Raw genomic sequence first — 21,680 nt, forward strand, 5'->3', positions numbered from 1 at the left:
TCAGAAGCAGTGAAAAGTTTTATCGAGGATGTAAGGCATGTGTACATGTAGGAAGAGAGGAAAGTGATTGGTTCTCAGTGTTTGGGTGTTTGGGCAAGTATGCAGTTTGTTGTGGATGAAAGAGCTTGGTTTTATCGAGGACATAAGGCATGTGTACATGTAGGAAGAAAGGAAAGTGATTGGTTTCTCAGTGTTTGGGCAAGTATGCAGTCTGTTGTGGATGAAAGAGCTTGGGAAGTGAGTCACTTGTTGTTCGCTGACGATACAGCGCTGATGACTGATTCATGTGAGAAACCGCAGAAACTGGTAACTGAGTTTAGTAAAGTGTGTGAAGGAAGAAAGCTGAGAGTAAATATGAGTAAGAGCAAGGTTATTAGGTACAGTAGGGTTGAGGGACAAGTCATTTGGGAGATAAGTTTGAATGGAGAAAAACTGGAGAAAGTGAAGTGTTTTAGTTATCTGGGAGTGGATTTGGCAGCGGATGGAACCATGGAAGCGGAAGTAGATCATAGGGTGGGGGAGGGGGTGAAAATCCTGGGAGCCTTGAAGAATGTGTGGAAGTCGAGAACATTATCTTGGAAAGCAAAAATGGGTATGTTTGAAGGAATAGTGGTTCCAACAATGTTGTATGGTTGCGAGGCGTGGGCTATGGATAGAGTTGTGCGCAGGAGGGTGGATGTGCTGGAAATGAGATGTTTGAGGACAATGTGTGGTGTGAGGTGGTTTGATCGAGTGAGTAACGTAAGGGTAAGAGAGATGTGTGGAAATAAAAAGAGCGTGGTAGAGAGAGCAGAAGGGGGTGTTTTGAAATGGTTTGGGCACATGGAGAGAATGAGTGAGGAAAGATTGACCGAGAGGATATATGTGTCGGAGGTGGAGGTAACGAGGAGAAGTGGGAGACCAAATTGGAGGTGGAAAGATGGAGTGAAAAAGATTTTGTGTGATCGGGGCCTGAACATGCAGGAGGGTGAAAGGAGGGCAAGGAATAGAGTAAATTCGATCGATGTGGTATACCGGGGTTGACGTGCTGTCAGTGGATTAAATCAGGGCATGTGAAGCGTCTGGGGTAAACCATGGAAAGTTGTGTAGAGCCTGGATGTGGAAAGGGAGCTGTGGTTTCGGGCATTATTGCATGACAGGTAGAGACTGAGTGTGAACGAATGGGGCCTTTGTTGTCTTTTCCTAGTACTACCTCGCACACATGAGGGGGGAGGGGGATGGTATTCCATGTGTGGCGAGGTGGCGATGGGAATGAATAAGGGCAGACAGTGTGAATTGTGTGCATGGGTATATATGTATGTGTCTGTGTGTGTATATATATGTGTACATTGAGATGTATAGGTATGTATATTTGTGTGTGTGGATGTGTATGTACATACATTGTGTATGAGGGTGGGTTGGGCCATTTATTTCGTCTGTTTCCATGCGCTACCTCGCAAACGCGGGAGACAGCGACAAAGCAAAATTATAAAAAAAAAAAGTAAAGAAGTTGTATCCCTGGGGATAGGGGAGAAAGAATACTTCCCACGCATTCCTCACGTGTCGTAGAAGGTGACTAAAGGGGACGGGAGCAGGGGGCTGGAAACCCTACCCTCCTTGTATTTTAACTTTCTAAAAGGGGAAACAGAAGGAGTCACGCGGGGAGTGCTCATCCTCCTTGAAGGCTCAGATTGGGGTGTCTAAATGTGTGTGGATGTAACCAAGATGAGAAAAAAGGAGAGATAGGTAGTATGTTTGAGGAAAGGAACCTGGATGTTTTGGCTCTGAGTGAAACGAAGCTCAAGGGTAAAGGGGAAGAGTGGTTTGGGAATGTCTTGGGAGTAAAGTCAGGGGTTAGTGAGAGGACAAAAGCAAAGGAAGGAGCAGCACTACTCCTGAAACAGGAGTTGTGGGAGTATGTGATAGAGTGTAAGAAAGTAAACTCTAGATTGATATGGGTAAAGCTGAAAGTGGATGGAGAGAGATGGGTGATTATTGGTGCATATGCACCTGGCCATGAGAAGAAAGATCATGAGAGGCAAGTATTTTGGGAACAGCTGAGTGAGTGGGTTAGTAGATTTGATTCACGAGACTGGGTTATAGTGATGGGTGATTTGAATGCATAGATAAGTAATGTAGCAGTTGAGGGAATAATTGGTGTACATGGGGTGTTTAGTGTTGTAAATGGAAATGGTGAAGAGCTTGTAGATTTATGTTTTGAAAAAGGACTGGTGATTGGGAATACCTGGTTTAAAAAGAGAGGTATACATAAGTATATGTATGTAAATAGGAGAGATGGCCAGATAGCATTATTGGATTATGTGTTAATTGATAGGCGCGCAAAAGAGAGACTTTTGGATGTTAATGTACTGAGAGGTGCAACTGGAGGGATGTCTGATCATAATCTTGTGGAGGCGAAGGTGAAGATTTGTAGAGGTTTTCAGAAAAGAAGAGAGAATGTTGGGGCAAAGAGAGTGGTGAGAGTAAGTGAGCTTGGGAAGGAGACTTGTGTGAGGAAGTACTAGGAGAGACTGAGTACAGAATGGATTAAGTTGAGAACTAAGGATGTAAGGGGAGTGGGGGAGGAATGGGATGTATTTAGGTAAGCAGTGATGGCTTGCGCAAAAGATGCTTGTGGCATGAGAAGTGTGGGAGGTGGGCAGATTAGAAAGGGTAGTGAGTAGTGGGATGAAGAAGTAAGATTATTAGTGAAAGAGAAGAGAGAGGCATTTGGACGATTTTTGCTGGGAAATAATGCAAAGGAGTGGGAGATGTATAAAAGAAAGAGGCAGAAGGTCATTATCTTGTGGAGGTGAAGGTGAAGATTTGTAGAGGTTTTCAGAAAAGAAGAGAGAATGTTAGGGCAAAGAGAGTGGTGAGAGTAAGTGAGCTTGGGAAGGAGACTTGTGTGGGGAAGTACCAGGAGAGACTGAGTACAGAATGGAAAAAGGTGAGAACTAAGGACGTAAGGGGAGTGGGGGAGGAATGGGATGTATTTCGGGAAGCTGTGATGGCTTGCGCAAAAGATGCTTGTGGGAGGTGGGCAGATTACTCAGGGTAGTGAGTGGTGGGATGAAGAAGTAAGCTTATTAGTGAAAGAGAATATTGAGACATTTGGATTATTTTTCAGGGAAATAGTGCAAATGAGTGGGAGATGCATAAAAGAAAGAGGCAGGAGGTCAAGAGAAAGGTGCAAGAGGTGAAGGGGGCTAATGGGGAGGTGATAACAAGTAGTGGTGATGTGAGAAGGAGGTGGAGTGAGTATTTTGAAGGTTTGTTGAATGTGTTTGTTGATAGAGTGGCAGATATAGGGTGTTTTGGTCGAGGTGGTGTGCAAAGTGAGAGGGTTAGGAAAATGATTTGGTAAACAGAGAAGAGGTAGTAAAAGCTTTGCGGAAGATGAAAGCCGGCAAGGCAGTGGGTTTGGATGGTATTGCAGTAGAATTTATTAAAAAAGGGGGTGACTGTATTGTTAAGTGGCTGGTGAGGTTATTTAATGTATGTACCTCTCATGTTGAGGTGCCTGAGGATTGGCGGAATGCTTGCATAGTGCCGTGGTACAAAGGCAAAGGGGATAAAAGTGAGTGCCCAAATTACAGAGGTATAAGTTTGTTGAATATTCCTGGTAAATTATATGGGAGGGTATTGATTGAGAGGGTGAAGGCGTGTACAGGGCATCAGATTGGGAAAGAGCAGTGTGGTTTCAGAAGTGGTAGAGGATGTGTGGATCAGGTGTTTGCTTTGAAGAATGTACGTGAGAAATACTTAGAAAAACAAATGGATTTGTATGTAGCATTTATGGATCTGGAGAAGGCATATGATAGAGTTGATAGAGATGCTCTGTGGAAGGTACTAAGAATATATGGTGTGGGAGGCAAGTTGTCAGAAGCAGTGAAAAGTTTTTATCGAGGATGTAAGGCATGTGTACATGTAGGAAGAGAGGAAAGTGATTGGTTCTCAGTGTTTGGGTGTTTGGGCAAGTATGCAGTTTGTTGTGGATGAAAGAGCTTGGTTTTATCGAGGACATAAGGCATGTGTACATGTAGGAAGAAAGGAAAGTGATTGGTTTCTCAGTGTTTGGGCAAGTATGCAGTCTGTTGTGGATGAAAGAGCTTGGGAAGTGAGTCACTTGTTGTTCGCTGACGATACAGCGCTGATGACTGATTCATGTGAGAAACCGCAGAAACTGGTAACTGAGTTTAGTAAAGTGTGTGAAGGAAGAAAGCTGAGAGTAAATATGAGTAAGAGCAAGGTTATTAGGTACAGTAGGGTTGAGGGACAAGTCATTTGGGAGATAAGTTTGAATGGAGAAAAACTGGAGAAAGTGAAGTGTTTTAGTTATCTGGGAGTGGATTTGGCAGCGGATGGAACCATGGAAGCGGAAGTAAATCATAGGGTGGGGGAGGGGGCGAAAGTTCTGGGAGCGTTGAAGAATGTGAGGAAGTCGAGAACATTATCTTGGAAAGCATAAATGGGTATGTTTGAAGGAATAGTGGTTCCAGCTATGTTATATGGTTGCAAGGCATGGGCTATGGATAGAGTTGTGTGCAGGAGGGTGGATGTGCTGGAAATGAGATGTTTGAGGACAATATGTGGTGTGAGGTGGTTTGATCGAGTAAGTAATAATAGGGTAAGAGAGATGTGTGGTAATAAAAAGAGTGTGGTTTAGAGAGCAGGAGAGGGTGTTTTGAAATGGTTTGGTCACATGGTGAGAATGAGTGAGGAAAGATTGACCAAGAGGATATATGTGTCAGAGGTGGAGGAAACAAGGAGAAGTGGGAGACCTAATTGGAGGTGGAAAGATGGAGTGAAAAAGATTTTGAGTGATCGGGGCCTGAACATGCAGGAGGGTGAAAGGCGTGCAAGGAATAGAGTGAATTGGAACGATGTGGTATACCGGGGTCGACGTGCTGTCATTGGATTGAACCAGGGTGTGTGAAGCGTCTGGGGTAAACCATGGAAAGTTTTGTGGGGCCTGGATGTGGAAAGGGAGCCGTGGTATCGGTGCATTATTACATGACAGCTAGAGACTGAGTGTGAACGAATATGGCCTTTGTTGTCTTTTTCTAGCGCTACCTCGCGCACATTTGTGGGGAGGGGGTTGATATTTCATGTGTGGCGGGATGGCGACGGGAATGAATAAAGGCAGATAGTATGAATTATGTACATGTGTATATATGTATATGTCTGTGTGTGTATATATATGTGTAAGTTGAGATATATAGGTATGTATATTTGCGTGTGTGGACTTGTATGTATATACATGTGTGTGTGGGTGGGTTGGGCCATTTCTTTCATCTGTTTTCTTGCACTACCTTGCTAACGCGGGAGACAGCGACAAAGCAAAATAAATGAATAACAGTAAAGAAGTTGTATGGTTGTAGGGAATGTTAAAGAGATGGGGCCACATGATTATGAAACTCCCATCCCATGCATTACATATAGGTTATTGCAGGTAGGGAATGCTTGTAAAGTCAAATGGAATAGCAGGTACTATATTTATATTCCATAGATGTAAGAGTTATTGTGTGATTATATTTCTACAAATTGTCTTTGTTCTTCATTTTGATTTTCAAGCGTTTTCTTTGATATTTCATTAAAGGCCACCAAATTTGCCTTGTTGCTTCTTGGGATGAAGGTATGTAAAGTCAATTTCGAATGGGTGATATATTTTGTCATAGAAACAAGCAATCTTTTGTGTTTTTATGGGATGTAACTATTCAGGGTATAAATCTTTTTGAATTGATAAAAGGTTATTATCATATCAGTGATTGCACTTTAAAAGTATAGAAATGTAGGAAATAATGAATGCAAGCAGTGTATGGTGTTGATATCAGAAGGAGGAAGATAATGAAAAACACTTCACCGGAAAGTTAATAAGACAGATAAAAGGACCATGATTATTGTTTAGTTATGTAGTAACAAAGACAAATTATGGGTGACCTTTCATTTAACAAATAGATTGTATGTTACATAAATATTGCAGAATCTGGAAAGAAGAAAGATTCCCTACTACCAGATGCTATTGATGTAGCAGACAGCTTGCAGTACTGGCCAGAGAAACAAGGGAACCAACCACCTCCACGTTTCACACACATTGCTGCTCTTCATTCAGAGCTTGTGGCTGTGTCTACCACTGGACAGCTGTATCAGTGGCGCTGGGCAGACAAGGACCCGTACACACACCCAGAGGTACGGGATACCATGCTGGATTGGACCACATTTGATGTGGATGCTGACTTTGCCTGTGCTTTGTTGAATTGTTTCCACACTGACATTTTGTAGCACATTTGTATTGGGTCATGCCTATGCTAAATATTCTTGAATTTTGATCATGATATTTATTGTTTCCAAAATAGCTGTAAGCTCTCCATAAAGAGAGATGCATATAGAATTAGTTGCAAACTGCTTTTCTATGTTTTTTTTTTTTTTATTCTGTTCACATGTAACTAAAGGGTGCCTCTTAATCCAGGCTCATGTACAGAGTTCACCTCTTTACCTTTATTTTAACAAATGTTCACATTGCTTAACATGGATTTGTATATATATACTTATGAGTGCTGATGTATAAACCTAGGGCATGCAATTTAATCATCTGTTGAACCAAAGTTAAAGAAGCAATCTTGTTTATGAATCCCAATTGGTGAGACACCCTGTATATTCTTACACTGCATTTCCTAATTGAAGTTACTAATGATGAAGTTATATTTTCCTTTCCTTAGTTACCGAATGTGCATCACCCCAAGGCTGTATCTCTCGGACTAGTGGGTGAGAGGATAGTGGCCATTAGCGCTGCAGGTGTTAGATGTAGTGTTGCCACAGAGTCTGGTCGTGTAGCCACTTGGCTTGATGAGACTTTAGCTGATGTGGCTACTAAATTGGAACAGCCTGCACAATCCTTCCCTGAGGTATGTATAAGTCAACTTTTATGGTTATTTAAGATGAGTTTTGGGATTATGGTTGCAGGAATGGATTAGTAAGGGGAACAGTGCCACATTTAAGTTATTCAGGAAATTTTCTGAATTGGACACCCTTTTGTTTAGACATTTTGCTCTTTACAATACTTACAGAAAGTTTTGAGTAAACCATGTTTATGTAAGAATAAATTCGAATGAAGCACATTAGTTTTCAGATGTGATTTGTTGTCTCTGATGTTCAGAGATTATTCATAATCTACTATGGCTGAGTTGTATACATATCTATTTTATTTTCTGTTCTCTGCTGCTGGGTTGTAAACATTATAAACCCTTGAATTGCTTGCTGTTGTTTTTAGGCAAAATTAACAACCATTAATGTCTTAGAAGAAATTTGAGTGAAAAGCCGAGGGAGAATATGAAATTGCACTGGAATAAGGTGAAAAAGGAAGGGGGTTGATGTAAGAGTAGAACTGTAAATGTGGGTAGTAAGGAAAGGTGTTGCTGCATCAGAAGGAGGAAGTGAAAGGAAGATGGAAAGAGTATTTTGAAGAATTGATGTATGTCAGAGTAGGTGAGGCAACAGTTGTCACATGCATGGGTGTGGAGGATGGAAGGAATTGGATGTGAATGCAGGGTCCTACAGCAAGAAGGCGATGATGATAAGGTTGAAGGTAGGAAAGGCACTGGGAGTGGATGAGATTGTGGCTGAAATGTTGAAGTATGGAGGAGAAAGTGTGATAGAGTGGATGCATTTGATTTATAATTTAGCATGGAAATAGAAAGTTGTGCTTGAGGATTGGGTGAAAGCTATTGTTATTCCTTTATTCAAAGAAAAAGGTTTTAAGGATGTATTTAGCAATTTTAGGGGAATAAATCAGCTAGGTAAACTAAGAATAGTATATACAAGAGTGTTGATTGATAGAGTAAGGGAAGTGACTGAATGCAGAATACGTGAGGAGCAAGTGGGTCTTAGGAAAGGTTGGGGATATATGGATCAGATTTTTGCAGTGTGGCTGGAAGAGTACCTAGAGCAAGCTAAGAATCTGTTGCAGCTTTTATAGATCTGGAGAAAGTGTACAACAAAGTCAGATGGAATGCTTTATGGGATATGTTAAGGACATATGAGATAGGGGACAACTGTTGGATGGTGTGAAAGCCTTCAAAAGATACATAAATTCATGTGTAAGAGTAGATGGAGAGTTGAGCAAAGGTTTTGGTATACATATTTGGCATTAAACAGGGCTGTGTGTTGTCCCCATTGTTTTTTTATGGATAGAATGTTATATGGATATGTTTATATGGATAGAATGTTAAGAGAGAGGAAAGTAAAACTAGGGGAAGGAGGTGCAGAGATGGAGTGTGATGGTGAGTTATGTTAGCTAGTGATAAGCCTGGATACTTTGTGCATACCTGTTGTAGTCTTTAGGGGTCTCCACCTCCACAGCCTAGGCTGGGCCCAGGTTGCTGAATTTGGTTGTTGATTAACGAAGCTGTTGGAAGTTACATCCCTCAGGCCTTCATAACCCCTCACAGAATGGCTGGTCTGGTACACTTTGAAGGCACTTGTCTTGTACTCACATAAACTTCTTTATTGCGCATCTCATCTCTCATCCTGTTTCTAATGGTAGCTGGCAAGGTGTCGAAGAGTCTTGGGCAACAGATGTGTTCTCTCTTTCTTTCTTTTTGTGGATATCGCACCTTTGGATTTCAAAGATAGCATTTTACAGTCTTCCATTCCTGTCGTAACATTAGGATGTTATTTCGAATGTAAGTTGGCGATGGGAATGAATAAAGGCAGGCAGTATGAATTATGTACATGTGTATATATGTATATGTCAGTGTGTGTATATATATGTATACGTTGAGATGTGTAGGTATGTATATTTGCGTGTGTGGACGTGTATGTATATACATGTGTATGTGGGTGGGTTGGGCCATTCTTTTGTTTGTTTCCTTGCGCTACCTCGCTAACGTGGGAGACAGCGACAAAGCAAAATAAATGAATAAATAAATAAGTTGGGAGCTATATCTTCTAGGATTTTTCAGGTATAGATAATGATATACATATTGCATCTGATGATAGAGTGGCAGATATAGGATGTTTTGGTCGAGGTGGTGTGCAAAGTGAGAGGGTTAGGGAAAATGATTTGGTAAACAGAGAAGAGGTAGTGAAAGCTTTGCGGAAGATGAAAGCCGGCAAGGCAGCAGGTTTGGATGGTATTGCAGTGGAATTTATTAAAAAAGGGGGTGACTGTATTGTTGACTGGTTGGTAAGGTTATTTAATGTATGTATGACTCATGGTGAGGTGCCTGAGGATTGGCGGAATGCGTGCATAGTGCTATTGTACAAAGGCAAAGGGGATAAGAGTGAGTGCTCAAATTACAGAGGTGTAAGTTTGTTGAGTATTCCTGGTAAAGTATATGGGAGGGTATTGATTGAGAGGGTGAAGGCATGTACAGAGCATCAGATTGGGGAAGAGCAGTGTGGTTTCAGAAGTGGTAGAGGATGTGTGGATCAGGTGTTTGCTTTGAAGAATGTATGTGAGAAATACTTAGAAAAGCAAATGGATTTGTATGTAGCATTTATGGATCTGGAGAAGGCATATGATAGAGTTGATAGAGATGCTCTGTGGAAGGTATTAAGAATATATGGTGTGGGAGGAAAGTTGTTAGAAGCAGTGAAAAGTTTTTATCGAGGATGTAAGGCATGTGTACGTGTAGGAAGAGAGGAAAGTGATTGGTTCTCAGTGAATGTAGGTTTGCGGCAGGGGTGTGTGATGTCTCCATGGTTGTTTAATTTGTTTATGGATGGGGTTGTTAGGGAGGTAAATGCAAGAGTTTTGGAAAGAGGGGCAAGTATGAAGTCTGTTGGGGATGAGAGAGCTTGGGAAGTGAGTCAGTTGTTGTTCGCTGATGATACAGCGCTGGTGGCTGATTCATGTGAGAAACTGCATAAGCTGGTGACTGAGTTTGGTAAAGTGTGTGGAAGAAGAAAGTTAAGAGTAAATGTGAATAAGAGCAAGGTTATTAGGTACAGTAGGGTTGAGGGTCAAGTCAATTGGGAGGTGAGTTCGAATGGAGAAAAACTGGAGGAAGTGAAGTGTTTTAGATATCTGGGAGTGGATCTGGCAGCGGATGGAACCATGGAAGCGGAAGTGGATCATAGGGTGGGGGAGGGGGCGAAAATTCTGGGAGCCTTGAAGAATGTGTGGAAGTCGAGAACATTATCTCGGAAAGCAAAAATGGGTATGTTTGAAGGAATAGTGGTTCCAACAATGTTGTATGGTTGTGAGGCGTGGGCTATGGATAGAGTAGTGCGCAGGAGGATGGATGTGCTGGAAATGAGATGTTTGCGGACAATGTGTGGTGTGAGGTGGTTTGATCGAGTGAGTAACGTAAGGGTAAGAGAGATGTGTGGAAATAAAAAGAGCGTGGTTGAGAGAGCAGAAGAGGGTGTTTTGAAGTGGTTTGGGCACATGGAGAGAATGAGTGAGGAAAGATTGACCAAGAGGATATATGTGTCGGAGGTGGAGGGAACGAGGAGAAGAGGGAGACCAAATTGGAGGTGGAAAGATGGAGTGAAAAAGATTTTGTGCGATCGGGGCCTGAACATGCAGGAGGGTGAAAGGAGGGCAAGGAATAGAGTGAATTGGAGCGATGTGGTATACCGGGGTTGACGTGCTGTCAGTGGATTGAATCAAGGCATGTGAAGCGTCTGGGGTAAACCATGGAAAGCTGTGTAGGTATGTATATTTGCGTGTGTGGACGTATGTATATACATGTGTATGGGGGTGGGTTGGGCCATTTCTTTCGTCTGTTTCCTTGCGCTACCTCGCAAACGCGGGAGACAGCGACAAAGTATAATAAAAAAAAAAATAATTGCATCTGCACTCCAGGGAGGTTAGTCTGAGATTTCAGCCATTCTCAGTGATTTGGATACTTTACCTCATTAAAATGGGCTATAAATGATCTCAACATTTTCTAATTCCACAGTGTTTCCTTCCTTGTAGGTTGATGTTAGAATGTAACAGCATTCAGTTCACAAAAGAAGTAACACTCTGAAGAATATCAAAATTTATGTTTCTTCTCTTGCTTTGAAGATCTGCAGGATCCAGCCTGCCGTCCTTCTGCATGAGGCAATTGTTATTTTGTTGTGTTCACTGAAGGTTAGGTTGTTAGACATTGCAGAGAGTGAAGAGGAGTTGCAGAAGGTTGTAAGTGTGTTTTGTGATGTGTGTTAGCATAGACAGTTGAAGTTAAATGCAAATAAAAGTAAAGTAATGTTATCTGAGGGGAATCAAAGTGAAGGTATTGATTTTGCAAAGCCCCTTAGAGTGAGAGAAGAAAGTGTATTAATCTGTGTTATAGATGTTGGAAGGAGAAAGACTGGAAGAGGTGACAGAATTTAAGTGTTAAGAAGCTGTCATGGGTTTGTGGTATGATGATATCAAATGAAGGAAGAAATGAGGGGATGTATGAGAGATTTGGCTCAGCAGGGAATGCAAAAGGAATGTTTGTGGAGCGGTAGAGAGGGTGAAGTGTATTACTTTTTGGTGATTTGGGAATATGGCAAGAATGCAAGACATGGACTATACAAGAAGAATGTATAGTATGATTAAAGGGGTTGGTGTGAAAGGAAGACCACCTATGACATGGGAAATAGGGTGGAGAGCACTGGAGGTGGAGAAAAGTGGAAGAATGTATAGAATGGTGCATGTGAGAGAAGCATGTAAGGACGTGCAGAAGTGGAAACTTTTGCCATCGCATCCCCCCTTCATGGGAATGGGCATCAGAGATAGGTGGATAATGCTTTTAGTGTCTTCTCACATATTCTTGATATTGGTACAGCCTAGATGTTTTCCATTATTGCCATTGTCCTGTCATAAATAGGTTCATACTAATATGCTTTTGGCCATTTTTGGCCTTTATTTTCTTTCCTTGTAGAATCATGTTTTTCATTTGTTACTGATTTTTTATGTGTTATATTGTAAAATTGCTTATGATAAGAACTTTGATTCGTTTTTATTTCATTTGTCCCTTCAGTTACAGAATGAACGTATAGTGTCCCTTCACACATGTCAGCTGTACACCTGTGCGTGGTGTGAATCTGGTTCTCTATTCTGGTGGGGTGTCTTGCCCTTTAATCAACGGAAAAAATTATGGGAAAAATTTCGCAGCAAGAGTCGTAAGCAGCGTTCAGAGATCACAGAGGGAGTACAGGTAGGTATCTTTTCTCATGTGACAATTGCGTTCCTAATTTTGTTAAGATAAAGGCTCATTCTGATAGAAATGCTTTACTGTCAGATTATCTGTTCAGAAAGGTTAAAAAAGATTATGTTAAATCCATAACAGATACTTCAGTAAAGAGTGAATGTTGAGGCTAAATCATTGATTTCTGTAAATTTGTTTTTGTAGGAGAGTAGCAACCCTGCCTTAGGGAATTATGCATCCCTGCTGTTTTAGTAGCCGTAGAGCTAGGATGGGGATCTTCAGTAAATGAAGTAATTTCCATAAAGTGCCAGTGGACTTCAGCAAGAGTAGCATGCTTGAAACCAAATTCGATAAAAGATGGAGGTTTGGAAGTTGAAAGGCATGTAAGCTGATTGAAAGTTGGCTGTTAGAGGATGATTGTTTTTAGTACTTCTGAATATGGAGATGGAGAGATTTAGGTCAGTTTATGTAGACAGAGTGGAGGGATAGCATCACTTTTGAATGGAATAGAATGAGTAATTTAAGATCATTAAAGTGGTACAGATGGCTATGTGAAGTAAGGTACAAAAATTTGGTCAAAAGATTATTAATTTGAAAAGAGGATAGTATGCCATGTCATTAACAAACAGCAACTGACTCACCTTCCTCGCCCTTCCACATCCTCCAAATTGCAAACCTGCCCTTCTATCCAAGACCCTTGCATTCACCTCCCTCACCATCCATCCATTAATAGGTGTCAGGCATGGTGACCCACACCTCTGCTACAGAGCCACCTTGATTTGGAAACACTCACCCTTGTTTCCTCCTACTTTCACACACCCTTACAGTGTCAAAAAAAAAAGTCTGCCCACATATATTTTCAATGGTGATACACAGCTAAGGTTTATTGTAGGTACAAACATATGACACTCAGAGTGAAATCAACTTGTATGTGATTGCTGAGACTTTTGTTTCTAACTGTGAGCACCAGTATCTTCCCATTAGTGTTAAGGCTCTTCTTGAGGGATTTTTGTTTTCATTTTCTTCACTGTCCCTGGCAGCCACTTCATTTTGGGAATTTAGCTTCTGGGTGCTGTATGTCTTCCACCTGTGATTCAAAATAGGTTGGTCTTACCTTTCCAAGGAGGAGAAAGCCTGAACTCTCTTCTGGAGGCAAGAAAATGTGGGTACATGTGAGATTTGTAGTTGCGCTGAGTACTCAGATCGCATGATTAGGTGGCTTTATTCTACAACACCTCATCAATGCCTCATCTTAATAAGGATATCAAAACCCCATGAACCCAAATTATGGACCTAGAATAGAATACTTCAGATGGTAATCAAGGCCAAAGGGGAGTTGACAAAGTACTAAGATTTAAGTGTGTCATTGCCTTTGAAACTGTCTGGGAAGGCAGATGAGATGTCTTTTGCAGACACTGTGCTTAGGAACCACTCCCCCTTGTCTTTTACTACATGCACACACCACACACACTTTACTCTTGATAGAAATTCCTCATTGCTTGTAGTAGCTTTCTTCCTACAACATGTATTCATAACATCTGCAATGCATCAACTGTACCATAAGCATTCTTCATTGTCATAAATGCCATGTACAATATCTTTTGTTTCTCTTAAGTATTTCCTGTACAAATTCTTCAAAGTAAAGTACAAATAGGTAAATGTATCATTAAAACTAGATTAACTGCAGATTGAATACTGTAGAAAAGATATTTCTAGAACTTGAAATTGGTTTAAGAGAAGGATCCATGGAAACAGTGCTCCAGGACTTCAGTACTGGTGATTTTCCATCCCTGACGTAAACTCTACCTCATCATCACCTATGAAGCCAGCTTAAAACTCCAACAACAAGAACATAACTTGTAACCTCCATGAAATAAAGAAACCAGCTCAAACAAAGTCTCTCATCAACAATGGAAATCTCAGAACAAATCTGAGCTCTAAACAACACCACCATTGACCTAATCACCCAAAGGCAAACTGTAGACTGGCACACATTCCATAACACAATAACTACAGGACCCAAAGCAAGCAATGCTTTAACTTTTTAAAGATCAACGCCCAATGCTCCAACCTGGCTCACTGTCTTGAAGCACTTCTGACCCATTCTAATGGTATCACTTTTCCCACCTTATACAGGAAAGTCTTGGAGAAACCTGCACAAGATTCATTCAGAAATAGTTGTTTTTCCATCCACCAGTTGCCCAGATATAAGAATTGCAATTTAAACCTTAAAGGACTCTTCTGCAACAGGCCCTGACAATATATCAAACTTTCTCATAAAACACTTATGTGTAGTTTCAGTTCATTAGGGAACTCTAGTGTAATTTACAGTATTTCTCCAAGGGGCAGTTCTTTTTCTGAACCTCATCAATCTCTTCCCATAGGACTTCTCATTACCTTTAGCTAATCTTAATGTTGTGGCCCTCTCATGTTCAGATTACCTCACAATCACATGACAACTCCATAGTACCACAGTTGCAACAGCATATATGCAGCACTACATAACACAGCTGGAACAATGGCTTACCCAGAACAGAATGTGTGCATCATCAAACAAGTCTTCAATCACTCTTTTAAACCCAGACAGACGTAAATCCAACCTACACCCTCCAGTTATCCAGAATGGACAAGCACTCACACAGCAAAGCAACCATTTTAGGAAACACACACAATGCATTCATGACATATACTCCCCATATCACAAATATCAACAAAGCAACACACAAACTAAAGGCTTGCAGAACGCTATTGTGTATCAAATTTGGACAAGGTGAATCCCTTACCATCCTTTATAAACTGCACATCTACTCCACAATAAATTATTTCTCACCTAGCTGGTTGTCCACTCTTTTAGAAGCAAATAAAATAAAGCTGCAAACAACACAAAATAGAGCACTCTGAATAACCACTGGCTGCGTAGCAACCATAAACACTCAGCACTTATGCAGTGAAATAAAGATCCTCCCAACACCTTCCCTCCTCAGCATGCCCAGCACTCAGTTCTTTCCAACACTACAGGAACTGTCCAATCTAGACCACTCTCATAACTGACCAGTATTCCTCAAGTTGAAGTAATATCTTACACTTTCCTCACACTTCAGCTACCTGTGCTCACAGTTCCCCCCCTAATCCCACCAAACATAATTGACAAATCACATGCATATATAATGACTTGACAACTTTTAAACAAACATCCTTCCAACTCAGTCTCAAATGTGGCTCCACTGGACATACACCCATATGAAACCACACTCCTCAGATGAATATAAGTCACACTTTCCCATATATATTCTCTAGACATCACTCATCCCTGAAGTACTACAATTACCAGTGTAGTACATTCCAGGACCCTTCATACCCATGATGCAATTACCACAATGAGGATACTGAACACTTACAGCTCAGTTGCCCTGTGAATAGTATGAAAGAGAAACATACACAGACATATATACACATGTACATAATTCATACTTGCTGCCTTTATTCATTTCTGTCGCTACCCTGCCACACATGAAATGACAACCCCCTCTCCCCCACATGTGTGTAAGGTAGTGCTAGGAAAAGACAGCAAATGCCAGACTCAGTCTCTAGCTGTCATATATAATGCACTGAAACTATCTGGATGTTTTGGCTCTGAGTGAAACGAAGCTCAAGGGTAAAGGGGAAGAGTGATTTGGGAATGTCTTGGGAGTAAAGTCAGGGGTTAGTGAGAGGACAAGAGTAAGGGGAGGAGTAGCACTACTCCAAAAACAGGAGTGGTGGGAGTATGTGATAAGAGTGTAAGAGAGTAAACTCTAGATTGATAGGGGTAAAACTGAAAGTGGGTGGAGAGAGATGGGTGATTATTGGTGCATATGCACCTGGGCATGAGAAGGAAGAACATGAGAGGCAAGTGTTTTGGGAGCAGCTGAGTGAGTGTGTTAGTAGTTTTGATGCACGAGACCAGGTTATAGTGATGGGTAATTTGAATGCAAAGGTTAGTAATGTGGCAGTTGAGGGAATAATTGATGTACACGGGGTGCTCAGTGTTGTAAATGGAAATGGTGAAGAGCTTGTAGATTTATGTGCTGAAAAAGGACTGGTGATTGGGAATACCTGGTTTAAAAAGAGAGATATACATAAGTATACTTATGTAAGTAGGAGAGATGGCCAGAGAGCATTATTGGATTACGTGTTAATTGATAGGCACACGAAAGAGAGACTTTTGGATGTTAATGTGCTGAGAGGTGCAACTGGAGGGATGTCTGATCATTATCTTGTGGAGGCGTTGAAGAATGTGTGGAAGGCGAGAACATTATCTTGGAAAGCAAAAATGGATATGTTTGAAGGAATAGTGGTTCCGACAATGTTATATGGCTATAAGGCGTGGGCTATAGATGGGGTTGTGTGGAGGAGGGTGGATGTGTTGCAAATCAGATGTTTGAGGACAATATGTGGTGTGAGGTGGTTTGATCGAGTAAGTAATGAAAGGGTAAGAGAGATGTGTGGCAATAAAAAGAGTGTGGTTGAGAGAGCAGAAGAGGGTGTATTGAAATGGTTTGGTCACATGGAGAGAATGAGTGAGGACAGATTGACCAAAAGGATATATGTGTCAGAGGTGGAGGGAAAGAGGAGAAGTGGGAGACCAAATTGGAGGAGGGAGGATGGAGTGAAAATGATTTTGAGCAATCAGGGCCTGAACTTGTAGGAGGGTGAAAGGTGTGCAAGGAATAGAGCGAATTGGAACGATGTGGTATACCGGGGTCATCGTGCTGTCAGTGGATTGAACCAGAGCATATGAAGCGTCTGGGGTAAACCATGGAAAGTTTTGTTGGGCTTGGATGTGGAAAGGGAGCTGTGGTTTCTCTGCATTATACACGACAGCTAAGAGACTGAATGTGAACGAATGGGGCCTTTGTTGTCTTTTCCTCGCGCTACCTCGCAAGTGTGCGGGGGGAGTGGTGTGTCATTTCATGTGTGTGTTGTAGCGATGGAAATGAATAAAGGCAGCAGGTATGAATTATGTACATGTGTATATATGTATATGTCTGTGTATGTACATAAATGTTGAAATGTATAGGTATGTATATATGCGTGTGTGGATGTGTATGTTATATTTATTTATTTATTTATTTATTTATTTATTTTGCTTTTTCACTGTCTCCCGCATTAGCGAGGTAGCGCAAGGAAACAGACGAAAGAATGGGCCCAACCCACCCACATACACATGTATATACATACACGTGCACACGCAAATATGCACACCTATACATCGTAATGTATACATATATATACGCACACAGACATGTACATATATACACATTTACATAATTCATACTGGCTGCCTTTATTCATTCCCATCGCCACCCCGCCACACATGAAATAAAAACCCCCTCCCCCCTCATGTTTGCGAGGTAGTGCTAGGAAAAGACAACAAAGGCCACTTTCGTTCACACTCAGTCTCTAGCTGTCATGTAATAATGCACAGAAACCACAGCTCCATTTCCACATCCAGGCCCCACAGAACTTTCCATGGTTTACCCCAGACGCTTCACACACCCTGGTTCAATCCATTGACAGCACGTCGACCCTGGTATACCACATCTTTCCAATTCACTCTATTCCTTGCACGCTTTTCACCTTCCTGCATGTTCAGGCCCCGATCACTCAAAATCTTTTTCACTCCATCTTTCCACCTCCAATTTGGTCTCCCACTTCTCCTCGTTCCCTCCACCTCTGACACATATATCCTCTTTGTCAATCTTTCCTCACTCATCCTCTCCATGTGACCAAACCATTTCAAAACACCCTCTTCTGCTCTCTAAACCACACTCTTTTTATTACCACACATCTCTCTTACCCTATTATTACTTACTCGATCAAACCACCTCACACCACATATTGTCCTCAAACATCTCATTTCCAGCACATCCACCCTCCTCTGCACAACTCTATCTATAGCCCCACCTCACAACCATATAACATTGTTGGAACCACTATTCCTTCAAACATACCCATTTTTGCTTTCCGAGATGATGTTCTCGACTTCCCCACATTCTTCAATGCTCCCAGAACTTTCGCCCCCTCCCCCACCCTATGATTCACTTGTGCTTCCATGGTTCCATTCACTGCCAAATCCACTCCCAGGTATCTAAAACACTTCACTTCCTCCAGTTTTTCTCCATTCAAACTTACCTCCCAAATGACATGTCCCTCAACCCTACTGTACCTAATAACCTTGCTGTTAGTCACATTTACTCTCAGCTTCCTTTATTTCTTTATTAGACTTTGTCACTGTCTCCTGCATTAGCAAGGTAGTGCAAGGAAACAGACGAAAGAATGGCCTAACCCACCCACATACACGTGTATACACACACGCCCACACATGCACATATTCATACCTATACATTTCAATGTATAAATACATATAGATGCACAGACAAATACATATGTACACATGTGCATATTTATACTTGCATCCTTTATTCATTCCCATCGCCACCCCACCACACATGAAATGGAACCCCCTCCCCCCGCACACGGGAGAGATAGCCTTAGGAAAAGACAACAAAGTTCACACTTAGTGTCTTGCTGTCATGTGTAATACACCAAAACCACAGCTCCCTTTCCACATCCAGGCCTTACAGAATTTTCCATGGTTTACCCCAGGCACTTCACATGCCCTAATTCAATCCATTGGTAGCACGTTGACCCCGGTATACCACATCGTTCCAATTTACTCTGTTCCTTGGATGCCTTTCACCCTCCTCCATGTTCAGGCCCTGATTGCTCAAAATCTGTTTCACTCCATTCTCCCACCTCCAATTTGGTCTCCCACTTCTCGTTCCCTCCACTTCTGACACGTGTCCTCTTCGTCAGTCTTTCCTCACTCATTCTCTCCATGTGACCAAACCATTTCAGTACACCCTCTTCTGCTCTTTCAACCACACTTTTTATTACCACACATCTCTTTTACCCTTTCATTACTTACTTGATCAAACCACCTCACACCACATATTGTCCTCAAACATCTCATTCGCAATACATCCACCCTCCTCCGCACAACCCTATCTATAGCCCATGCCTCGCAACCATATAACATTGTTGGAACCACTATTCCTTCAAACATACCCATTTTTGCTTTCTGAGATAATGTTCTCGCCATTCTTTGACTGTTTCCTGGCACTTCCTCACTGACACAGGAAACTGATTAAGTATGATGATAATGATAGTAATAATAAGATATGTATATTTTACCCCAGTTTATTTGAGAACTTGTGATCTATGTTTGAAATTTGGCTTTATTATTGCGGAAGACACTGTCAGGTCTGCACCAAAAGTTAAGGCGCGAAAGGGCAGTCAGCTTAACTTATTGTGGAAATTTGAACTGTCAGTAGAGTTTGTTATTTGTGTGGACTCTTTTGCTGTGCCTTTTGCAGAAATTATTTTATGTTTCCTTTAGATACCCTGAAATTGACAGTGCTGATCGTTTCACAGTGATGATGATGATATGTCATACTCATCAGATTGTGTCAGATAACCTTGAGGCTTGTGTTTGCCTTGTTTGGCTCTGTCAGTGGTGAATTTTTTCTTCCATATTTGTCTGAATTGCTTAGCTCTTGTCCCATCCTGTTGTGCCTGGGAGTGTTACAACAAAGGAGAACATTGCCAGAGTAATAACTTTATATAGAGCAGAGCATAATTTTAGATATATCACTGATCAAACAGATGTCTGCCTTCTAAGTGTCCAGAAGTTGGTGAGAATGTGTGTAATGAATTAGGGGAGTCTTCTTTACCATGTCCTCCTCCCGAGTCTGGAAAGCCAGGATTAATGTGTCCTAGGAACTGTAAAGTGATTGCAACATGACAAGGACTACCTATCTTTGACGGCATGTTATATCAAGGAGAACACCAGTTTGTTCAAATATGTCTTTCTAAGGACTGTTCAAAAGTTTCTTTATGATGATTTGGGACTTTGTAGTTTTCATGGTTGATGTAGTCCTTTACTGATTGCCACCTGAAAGGATTTTTTTTTTTTTTTTTTTTTATACTTTGTCGCTGTCTCCCGCGTTTGCGAGGTAGCGCAAGGAAACAGACGAAAGAAATGGCCCCCCCCCATACACATGTATATACATACGTCCACACACGCAAATATACATACCTACACAGCTTTCCATGGTTTACCCCAGACGCTTCACATGCCCTGCTTCAATCCACTGACAGCACGTCAACCACGGTATACCACATCGCTCCAATTCACTCTATTCCTTGCCCTCCTTTCACCCTCCTGCATGTTCAGGCCCCGATCACACAAAATCTTTTTCACTCCATCTTTCCACCTCCAATTTGGTCTCCCTCTTCTCCTTGTTCCCTCCACCTCCGACACATATATCCTCTTGGTCAATCTTTCCTCACTCATCCTCTCCATGTGCCCAAACCACTTCAAAACACCCTCTTCTGCTCTCAACCACGCTCTTTTTATTTCCACACATCTCTCTTACCCTTACGTTACTCACTCGATCAAACCACCTCACACCACACATTGTCCTCAAACATCTCATTTCCAGCACATCCATCCTCCTGCGCACCACTCTATCCATAGCCCACGCCTCGTAACCATACAACATTGTTGGAACCACTATTCCTTCAAACATACCCATTTTTGCTTTCCGAGATAATGTTCTCGACTTCCACACATTCTTCAAGGCTCCCAGGATTTTCGCCCCCTCCCCCACCCTATGATCCACTTCCGCTTCCATGGTTCCATCCGCTGCCAGATCCACTCCCAGATATCTAAAACACTTCACTTCCTCCAGTTTTTCTCCATTCAAACTCACCTCCCAATTGACTTGACCCTCAACCCTACTGTACCTAATAACCTTGCTCTTATTCACATTTACTCTTAACTTTCTTCTTCCACACACTTTTCCAAACTCAGTCACCAGCTTCTGCAGTTTCTCACATGAATCAGCCACCAGCGCTGTATCATCAGCGAACAACAACTGACTCACTTCCCAAGCTCTCTCATCCCCAACAGGATAAGTGAGTGAAATTTTGCAAGAAATATAGTGTTAAGACCAAATTGCAAAATGAGGAGTTGACATTTATTGTGAGTGGAAGCACTGAAGGGAGGGTGTACAGGCGATTTCACTAGGACTTGTACCTGCCACAGTACTCAGAAAAGACATAAAATACCCTCCATCTCTTATGGTTTATGGCTGCTTCAACTACTGTAGAGTTGCTGCTGTGGTAATCTTATCCGAGAATATTAAATTGAACTGAACCAGGTTATGTACATGAATTTACTAATTGACCATATACCTGATTCAGGACAGAGGCAAAAATATCCATGTAGGATGGGGCTCTCTGCCACACTTCTGGGTCTGGGTCTGAATGATAGTGAGGTGAATTACTTAAAGGACTGGCTATGAAACATCCCTAACCTTAACTCAATTGAAAATCTGTTAATTTTTAAGCAATATGTACATGATATGGACACATCTTCTGTACCAAAACTTGAGGTAGCATTTGAGCATCTATTTGGTAGTTCTTCCCAGAACTACTCAAAATTCTTGCTGACAGCATTCACAGTAG

General features: G+C 41.6%; 1 protein-coding gene across 1 annotated transcript in view; it reads left to right on the forward strand.

Annotated features, from left to right (window-relative positions):
* Positions 1 to 21,680, forward strand: part of hyd (E3 ubiquitin-protein ligase hyd) — a 312,986-nt gene that overhangs the window by 44,049 nt on the left and 247,257 nt on the right. Inside the window, exons 6-8 of the mRNA XM_071667186.1 lie at positions 5,966 to 6,171; positions 6,702 to 6,887; positions 11,940 to 12,116. Of these exons, the coding sequence (XP_071523287.1) occupies positions 5,966 to 6,171; positions 6,702 to 6,887; positions 11,940 to 12,116 (569 nt within the window). The remainder of the gene's footprint in view (positions 1 to 5,965; positions 6,172 to 6,701; positions 6,888 to 11,939; positions 12,117 to 21,680) is intronic.

Source organism: Panulirus ornatus, chromosome 11 (genome assembly GCF_036320965.1).
Source record: "Panulirus ornatus isolate Po-2019 chromosome 11, ASM3632096v1, whole genome shotgun sequence".
Taxonomy (NCBI): domain Eukaryota; kingdom Metazoa; phylum Arthropoda; class Malacostraca; order Decapoda; family Palinuridae; genus Panulirus; species Panulirus ornatus.